We start from the raw sequence: 10,062 nt of genomic DNA, 5'->3' as shown, positions 1-10,062 counted from the left end.
CCACCACTTACTGGACCACAGATAAATAACCATTACAGACTATGAAGCAACAATGTGAGCACTGATCAAAAAGTGCACGGAAGAAGAGACTGACCATGATGCAATACAAGAACGAGGGGGTTGTGGGGTGGGGAAGTGAATAAGAAAGGTGTGAGAATGACCATCGATCACCAGGCACAGGCACAGGCAAGCAGGCCACCAGAAATGAGCAAATCAAAAGCAGTTCATGGGAAAACACAACTGAAGAACCAAAAACCAGACGAGGGTTTGGAGGGAGGGATTTTTGGAGGTGAAACGCGGGAGCCGCTCCGTTCTTACTTCTGCAGGGCGAGTTCCAGAGCGTGGCCGAGGACTTGGACAGCCTGTTGTTAATCACAGGCTCCGTCTGCCGTGGCAGGTTGACCGTGGAGGCCGAGCATCTGCCTGCAGAGCGCAACACAGAGAGCAGAGCGTTCATACTGACCCTGTGAGCGACGGCGGGAGGGAGCGCGATTCTGGTTTTCCCAAAGGAAGGGTCATGCAGACTTTCAGAGGGAGAGCTGGAGGAGGCGGGTCACTCTTACATCAACTTGTGATCATGTAGGATGATCGTACATTTAGGATGTACATTAAATTCCATTTAATGCTAACACCATTTTTAAAGATACATGAACGCTGACCAGAACATTACCATTCAAAAGTTTCGGGTTTGATTTTCATGTCTCTTATGCTCACCAAGCCTGCATTTATTTAATCAAAAATGCAGTAAAAACATTAAAATTGTGAAATATTATTACAATTTAAAATAACAGTTTTCTCTTTGAATATATTTTAAAATGTAATTTATTCCTGTGATGCAAAGCTGAATTTTCAGCAATGCCATATGATCCTTCAGAAATCTTTCTAATATGCTGATTTGCTGCTCAAGAAATATTTATTTTTATCACTGTTGATAACTGATGCTATACTTAATTTTTTTATGGAAACGTTTTTGTAATTTTTCTAACATTATTAATGTCTTTACTGTCACTTTTGATCGCTTCAATGCATCCTTGCTGAATAAAAGTATACATTTCCTTAAAAAAAAATCTTTATGACCCCAAACTTTTGAATGGCATTGAATATCTAGATAAAGCAGCACTATCCTACTGAGAAGACCAGCATTATCTCCAGCATGTGATGTCTTATGGATGATGGTTTCTAGCATGGCATGCTGTGTCCACATCAGGCTTCTTAACTAGCTTAACCATAAAAACCATGCTGGTCATCCATCATTAGCAACGCCAAACAGCAAACCAGACTTTCATACTGGTCTGATCTGGTCTTTTCAAAAGGGTAGGACTGAGTAATGCAACATAACATCATTGGTCACTTCAGACACTTATAAGGAAAATAATAGACTTCTTATCTTTATGTTCTAATCAATCAATGTCATACATACAGCAGACATATCAACACCCATCACTGTGTCTCAAAGGGATAGTTCACCCAAAAATACAAATTCTGTCCCTCATTTCATTCCAAACCTGTATCACTTTCTTTCTTCTGCGGAACACAAAAGAATTGTTTGGAGAATGATCTCAGTGTTCTTTTGTCCATGCAACGAAAGTCAATGGTCACCAAATCTGTTTGATTAACATTTTTCAAAATATCTTCTTTTGTGTTCCACAGAGGAAAGTCTCACAGGTTTGGAACAGCATAAGGGGAGTAAACGATTACAGAATTTTCATTTTTTTTTTTTGGTTGGTGTACTTTACCTTTAAAATCCCATCATAGCATCTCTTTTAACCTCTTTGGTCTAATAATATGGAAAAAAGTCACACCTTAACAATATCACAGTCCTCTATCTACATACATCCAGCACAGCTACTACAACACCAGACTAAAAAAATTGTTTTTAAAGTATAAAAATATACAAAAACCAAAGAAAAACTAAAATAAACCATAGAAATGATGTTGATGCCAATGATTATCAAGTTTTTTGGTGGCGAAACCATCGTATAATTGTTTGGAGAATGATCTCAGTGTTCTTTTGTCCATGCAACGAAAGTCAATGGTCACCAAATCTGTTTGATTAACATTTTTCAAAATATCTTCTTTTGTGTTCCACAGAGGAAAGTCTCACAGGTTTGGAACAGCATAAGGGGAGTAAACGATTACAGAATTTTCATTATTTTTTTTTGGTTGGTGTACTTTACCTTTAAAATCCCATCATAGCATCTCTTTTAACCTCTTTGGTCTAATAATATGGAAAAAAGTCACACCTTAACAATATCACAGTCCTCTATCTACATACATCCAGCACAGCTACTACAACACCAGACTAAAAAAATTGTTTTTAAAGTATAAAAATATACAAAAACCAAAGAAAAACTAAAATAAACCATAGAAATGATGTTGATGCCAATGATTATCAAGTTTTTTGGTGGCGAAACCATCGTAAGATGGTTTTCTTCCCTCACATTTTGATGACAAGATTAACTTAAAGCGGATCAACAAAATCATAACTAGAGGGTGACACCTATTACTCATCTACAGCAGTAAAATCTCAGCGCTGAAAACATACTGACCGCTTTAACTCATCCGTATGGACACAGAACAAACTCTGCTGAAGTCAAATTCAATGTTGTGTCAACATAAGAAATGTCCATGTTTATATCAGGTTCCCTTTACGTTCCTTAGTATAGTTTCAGAAGATAATGATAACTCCACTTCTTATTTTAAAGTTGTTTGAGGCTGTAAAGTTTGACTAATGACACTTACTCTCTCTGCGGGAGGTCTGGTTCAAGCCGCCAGCCCATGACCACCTCTGCTGACGGATCTCAGCCCACGTTTTTTTGGTTGACCTCTTTATGGCGGATTTGTACCTCTCCTGCAGAAAAAAAGACAATCACAAGACCACTTGTGGTTCATTTTTTATCATAATAAGATTCTGAATCACTTATATTAATGGAACAGGAATTCATTTAGTAGTTAATTTGTATTTCATCAGATTTTAACTATAAACATAATTCATTTGACAATCAGAAAGCCTCACAACCCTTTTCATCTTAATTTTTAGCAGTATATGCTACTGTTCAAAAATTTGTGGTCGGTTAGATTTTTTGATGTTTTTGAAATAAGTCTCTTATGCTCACAAAGTCTGCATTTATTTGATCAAAAATACAGTAAAACATTAATATTATTACAAAATAATTACAATTTAAAATGCCTGTTTTCTATTTTAATATATCGCCATAATGTAAAGCATCATTACTCCAGTCTTCAGAGTCACATGATCCTTCAGAAATCATTCTAATATGCTGATTTGCTGCTCAAGAAACATTTATTATTATTATCAGTGTTGAAAACAGTTGTGGTGCTTGACCAATTTAATGCATCCTTGTTGAATATAAATATAATTTTCTTAAAAAATAAATAAAGAAAGAAAATTATAAAGAAAATAAAGAAAACAGACAAAAAAAATCTTACTGACCCCAAACTTTTGAATGAATATTTTATGAATATTGCTTTATAATTTGAAACTAAACGGGTGTTTTACTCACCCCAGAGCCTTCCTAGGTGTATATGACTTTCTTCTTTCAGACGAATCCAGTCGGAGTTAGATAAAAAATAGTTTTTGATCTCTCAAGCTGTTTCATGGCACTCAGCGGGTGTTGCATGCATCAGTCCAAAAGAAGTTAAATTAAAAAAAAGCCTCTCACCCGGCTCCAGGGGGTGAACAAAGGCCTCCTGTAGCCAATCGATGCGTTTTTGTAAGAAAAATATCCATATTCAAAATGTAATAATCACTTTAATTTGATTCGCTCACTGCTGTGCACGGAAGCAGTTCCGGGCGGATGACGTATGAGGTCAGTGCTGCGCATGCGCCGGTGAGTCTCGTGAAAACCAACATTTGTTAACATGAGCAAAGGAAGCAAAGTTTCCTTACTTTAGCAAAGGAAAACCAGTCTCCTCTTGGCTTATATCGAAATCCTCCGACATTCTTCTTTACAAATCCTCGTTTTGTACTTCTAATTAGTGACCGTTGTTTTGTTTTGATCTCTCCCCTTCTGTGTTCGTCACTTCTGAGTAAGTGCGTCACTTTGGCGCATGCGCAAAGCCGACCTCATACATCATCCTCCTGGAACTGCTTCCGTTTACAACAGTGAGCGCCAGCTAGATTACAGTGATTATTACGTTTTAAATATGGATATTTTTCTTACAAAAACGCATCGATTCGCTACAGAAGGACTTTGTTCACCCCCCCGGAGCCGTGTGAGACACTTTTTTATGGATGGGAGCTTTCTGTTTAACTTCTTTTGGACTGATGCATGCAACACCCGCTGACTGCAATGATAGAGCTTGGAATAGCCAGGACAATTTTTAATCTAACTCTGACTGGATTCGTCTGAAAGGAGAAAGTTATATACACCTAGGATGGCTCTGGGTTGAGTAAAACACAGCCTAATTTTCATTTTTGGGTGAACTAACCCTTTAACAAGCTTTTTGTGAAAATTTAGCGTGAAAAATATTTATGCATTGAATCTTTATAATATTTTGTCATGCTGTCTCAAAGAACATTATGTTTGCAGCTAGTTTGTCCTCCTACATCCCTCATTTTCTGAGCACACGGCATCTCCACACCTTATTCTTCTCTAGTTTCTGTCTCTGTTTTTCCTCCAGTAGAGCTCTTCGTTTCTCCGCCTTCAGTCGCTGTTCCTCTAACTTCCTTCTGCGCTCCTCCAACTGGCTCTCGCGCAAACGCTGTGCCTTCTCCTCCTTCTCCAACCACTGAGCTTTCTTGGCCGCTGAGAGGAACAGAGAGAGTTTTTGAGTGATGCTGCCTGCTATATCTTTTGACATTTTCTGTCAGAATTCTCAATTACATTTCATCTAAAAAGAATCATTCACCCAAAAATGAAAATTTGCTGAAATTTTCTCACCCTCAGGGCATCCAAGATGTAGATGAGTTTTTTTTCTTCATCAGAACAGATTTCATCAGACATATTTTTTTAGAACTCTTTTGGATTGTTTTCACTTGTAAACAGAGTTTGATGTTGTGCATATTTCTCTCCTGATTCAGATTAGACAACTTTTTCTCTTGAGAAAGCAATATTTTGGATAGAGGTTAGAGACGTTAAAAACATCTTAATGATGGATTTGTTTCTTACAAACACGCAGCTTTTCTCTACAGAAGATGTTGGTGGACTGGAGTCGTGTGGATTACTTGTGCATTATTGTGATGTTTTTATCAGCTGTTTGGACTCTCATTCTGACGGCACCCATTCGCTGCACAGGATCCATTGGTGACCAACTGATATAACACTAAATTTCTCCAAATCTGTTCTGATGAAGAAACAAACTCCTCTACATCTTGGATGACATGAGGGTGAGTAAATGTTTCAGCCAATTTTCATTTTTGACTACTGACATATTTGTTTACGTGTCTTTCCTCATAGGTTACTCTTAAAATTCCTTCTGAGCATTGAGATCTTTTCTGAAAACCTCAAGGAGATGCGAAATAACTGAGGTATTTTTCTCAAACATCTGAAAAGCAGGAAACTTCAGAAAAAGTCTCAATTTAGCAAAAATCTCATTACTATCTGGCAGAAATAAATGAAATATTAAAAATACCTCATGTGAATCTATAATCAGAACTGACTGTTTTACATTCATTAAACATTAATAATTGCACACCCAGCTGTTGATTTACTTTCCACTGAGAACTGGATTTTTATATTTATCGAATCCATTGCTTAAGGAAAACAAAACTGCTAATAAAACAGCATTTTTCTCTCATGTGGGTTCAGTTGTTTCACTTCAAAAACAAGTAAAAACCAACCAAAGCTCTTTATTTTAAACCCCAAGCACGCTGTGCGGCAGCTGGACGCATTCTGCTCATAGGCCCGATTTAAGGAACACACGAGACATCACACTGTGGAATTTCCTGTTTTTCAGTCCTTCAACCATAACCAAATCTACACACACACACAGCAGTCCAGATGGGATATGAGTTGAGGAATACCAACACAAAGGAAGTGCTTCCATTCACAGCATTGCTTTAGATCCATGTGTGGCAACCAACTGTATTTACTTTACCCTGTTTCATTTCAAAGGCACATCTGCTTTACTACACAGGAAATGCAGTGACTCAATAATGAGATGAGCTGTGACTCAGATAAAATCTTGTTTGAGTATTTGAGAAGCACCGAAGTTCACTGAACACAAATTAGGCAAAAAATCTGAAAAGAGAAAATGTGGCTGTACTGTGTTGATTAATATCTTTTTAGACCATTTAAGTAAAAAGGAGAAGTACAATGTGGTAGCAAATTGCTACCATGGTGTGTTTTGAAAAATCGAAACCTATATATGGTGAATGTGTTCATGTATGTACATGTGTGTGTGTGTGTAAAAGGAAATGCTGTGAACATGTAATTTGTAATGACATATTTTGAACTGAATTGCATTGAGAATTTGTATATATATTCTAAATATATATAAAATATTTATTTTTAATTATATAGCTTTTTTACTACATAAAATTAGGACAACATTTTCAGTTTCACAAATTCCTTTTTAGCTTTTTGAGTATTAAATACTCTATTATGTTGCCTAATAATGTTATTGTGTTGCGTTACATTTTATATTGCTTTCTTACTACATAAAATATTAAAAAATTTCAGATTCATGACATGACTTTTAACATGATCTAAAATAGTCTCTTATGTAGACTATTTAAAACTGTGTAGCAGGCATGTAGTTTGTGCACTGAGGAAGTCACTTATGTGTAATTCTGACTTTCTCTAAATCCAATTACATAAAACCCTTCAACCCTTTATAAATTATATAACAATTCTGTTTTACATCCTTCAAAGTAAGATGATCTTCATTTTACACCACTGGTCTTAGCTGCAGTGAACCGCTAGTGAACTAAACAGCGCTTGCTAATCCTATTAGTTTCATACAATATGCTATGTGACAGTGCGACTGCACTGAAAAATAGATTTTATACTCAATGCAGTTCAGTGTAGCAGCAATCCGGCTCTAAGCCAGGCTTCGTTCTAACAGCTAAGCCAGGTTTAGGTCTTTGTATACACAGCATTTGACAAGATATTTAGTCCCAAGCTACAATAAACCCTTTATGTAAAGTCTACTGCTGTGGGGCAAGGCTGGACTTGTCGAACCGATAAACAGCTGGACATCCAGAAATTGTGGTTTATCTGCGTCTCTACAGCTGAAAGTGAGCTGATAACCTAGCAGGCTAATCATGCTAATGGAAAACGTAATTAAAGCTAATCTGAGAGAAGCATGGCTAACGTCTCGGGTTACTTATGTAACCATGGTTCCCTGAGGGGAACGAGACACTGCGTCCTCTAGCTTTTTGTGCCATGCTGCGGACACAAGCTTCAGACGAAGAAGTGATGATGTGCGCTACCGGCGCCTATTTTGTACTAGTTGCGACGGTAGTGACGTCATGGCTGTCGCCTGGCCAAACAAGTTGGTGTTTTTTCAATGTAGGCTTCAGACACGGGTCACGACGAGGCGTTCCCCATAGCGACCCCTAGAGGACGCAGTTCGAAGTTCCACGAAAGGGAACGTCTCGGGTTACTTATGTAACCATGGTTCCCTGAGGGGAACGAGACACTGCGTCCTCTAGCTTTTTGTGCCATGCTGCGGACACAAGCTTCAGACGAAGAAGTGATGATGTGCGCTACCGGCGCCTATTTTGTACTAGTTGCGACGGTAGTGACGTCATGGCTGTCGCCTGGCCAAACAAGTTGGTGTTTTTTCAATGTAGGCTTCAGACACGGGTCACGACGAGGCGTTCCCCATAGCGACCCCTAGAGGACGCAGTTCGAAGTTCCACGAAAGGGAACTGAACTGTAATGACGGCACATTTTTCACCCTGTGCCTGCAGGGATCTATCAGATAGTTAAGAGTGGGGAACATGAGACACATGCACTGATTTATGAAGCCTGGTGCACATGGAAATGATAAAACATGCATGTATTTCATAATCATTTATAGCATGGGACGGCAATGTTAAAAAAAAATTTGTTTGTTTTTTATTTGCATTATATTAATCACAGAAAACCAGTGGGGGGGAAACGAATTTGCACAAGGAAGCAAAGTAAAAGTTTCAGTTCATTTAAAATAATATTCCTTAATCATGATGGTTTATGACATTGTGGATAAAGAAATACTAAGTCAAACTGGACACAACAAAAAAAAAACGAAAGGACTCAAAGAGTAAAGGACATGAAATAAATGGAAACGATCCACTTCATCAAATTATTGATCGCATGGCGTATCTTACCTTGCTCCTGGGTTCGCTGTTCTGCAGCAGTAAACACAAATCACAAGCACATCTGTCAGTCACATCACTTTGTACCGTTAAATGATGCTGCTGACTTCACAGAAATGTGTCTCACTGAACATCATTAGAAACCAGTTGGCCTTGTATTGGCAGTTAAAGTTTGATTACCTAATTACACATGAGAATAGTATATAATTGGGTTAGTTATTATTTGGCCTCACGCTGACTCTTTAGTCCCAGTAGCTTTAACTGTGTGTATATTGAGATATACTTCAGTCACTACTTGATAAATGTTTTGTGTGGCATAAGCATTTCATTATCTCTACAGGGCTGAACGTGTCCTGGGACAAAAGCTGTGTTTATGAAGTCTCACCCAAATATTTGGCCCGTTCCTCTCGCCTCTTTTTGGCCTGCTTCTGCCGTTGCTCTGAACTCATCCCATCTGTTGAGGAAAAAGCAGATAACGCTTTAAAATGTATTTTTCATATCTTTAAAATTACCCTAAAATTGACATTGGCATAAGTATGTCATTTGCAAATAAAATACTATGCAAAAGAATGAAATGCAAATGAAATACCAACATTTCAGTAGCCGATACCAATACCATTGATATCCTAAATGATATTTAGAGGAAAAACCTCTTTATTCAAAAAGTTTAAAGACAAATATTAACAAAAGCAATGGCATAGAAAAAAAATTTATTTGGAAAATACATACATTTGAAAAATATATATATTTGTAACTTTCTGAATGTTTTCTAGGCTTCTAGGGACATTTATCTGGGATGTTCATATAATTTATTTTTTAAATATTATTTCTGTTTTATATATATACATACACACACACACACACACACACATATATATATATATATATATATATATATATATATATATATATATATATAAAACCTTTTTGTATTTATGTTTATTTCACTGATAAATTGGCATATTTTCACAGATTAATCTATAATTTTTGTGCAGTAGTCTTAAAGGTACAGTAGCTAAAACAACCTCTAAAATTCTAAGGAATAGAGAGAGAATGGGAAAAATGATGATACTCTAACTAAACTTTTGGGGGGAAAGATTTGTAAAATGCTACAAAAGGTGTAAAGTATGGTGCTTTTAATCTGATGAGAGCTGGCTGACCCGGTAGGTAAGACATATGCTGAGTAATTTGTCTCTCAAGCTACTTCTCTCCTTCATTTCTCTTCCCTGACAAATTAGAGGCTTGTAACTGACATTTTCCATTTTCTTCTCAGCCTCAGCAGTGTATTGATTCAATCAAGATAAGTGTGACTCCAGCTCTTTAACTGCAGAGGTGCTTTAACCCACGCCATTGAAGAGAAATGTTGTGAGTCAGGTATTATTCTGATCATACAGTCGCATGTAAAGGATGCTCATTCAATTAAGACACATGCATCAGTGTTTCATCTATCCATTCTTCTCGTTAAGCGTGTCCTCCTTGTAATGCATTATACATGCAACGCTTTCTCAGCTAATCAAACTGTTGCCATGGCAACCGGTCTGCCCCGTGCCCACTATCAAAAGGACTTGACTAAGCCTTATACACTCGAGACTGTTCGAGAACACTCAGCAAACCTTCCCCAAACACATACACAGCCCAAGGTTCGGCTGATGCTTTGATACACAGCCATGCTGGGTTTTATTATATTTATTTATTTATTACATATCGGATGGATGGATAGATAAATAGATAGATAGATAGATAGATAGATAGATAGATAGATAGATAGATAGATAGATAGATAGATAGATAGATAG

General features: G+C 37.2%; 1 protein-coding gene across 4 annotated transcripts in view; it reads right to left on the bottom strand.

Annotated features, from left to right (window-relative positions):
• LOC107559702 (MAP7 domain-containing protein 1) overlaps positions 1 to 10,062 on the bottom strand; it is a 41,913-nt gene that overhangs the window by 15,468 nt on the left and 16,383 nt on the right. Inside the window, exons 3-7 of one of the 4 annotated variants that reach the window (XM_016243598.1) lie at positions 8,652 to 8,720; positions 8,279 to 8,299; positions 4,606 to 4,769; positions 2,743 to 2,851; positions 319 to 423 (exon numbers count right to left, since the gene is read on the bottom strand). In XM_016243598.1, the coding sequence (XP_016099084.1) occupies positions 319 to 423; positions 2,743 to 2,851; positions 4,606 to 4,769; positions 8,279 to 8,299; positions 8,652 to 8,720 (468 nt within the window). The remainder of the gene's footprint in view (positions 1 to 318; positions 424 to 2,742; positions 2,852 to 4,605; positions 4,770 to 8,278; positions 8,300 to 8,651; positions 8,721 to 10,062) is intronic. The other 3 variants (XM_016243600.1, XM_016243599.1, XM_016243601.1) reach the window with 3 other exon arrangements.

Source organism: Sinocyclocheilus grahami, unplaced genomic scaffold, assembly GCF_001515645.1.
Source record: "Sinocyclocheilus grahami isolate Dianchi unplaced genomic scaffold, SAMN03320097.WGS_v1.1 scaffold695.1, whole genome shotgun sequence".
NCBI classification, from domain to species: Eukaryota; Metazoa; Chordata; class Actinopteri; order Cypriniformes; family Cyprinidae; genus Sinocyclocheilus; species Sinocyclocheilus grahami.
Note: the sequence above shows the minus strand (reverse complement) of the source record. Positions and strands in the feature narration are given on the sequence as shown.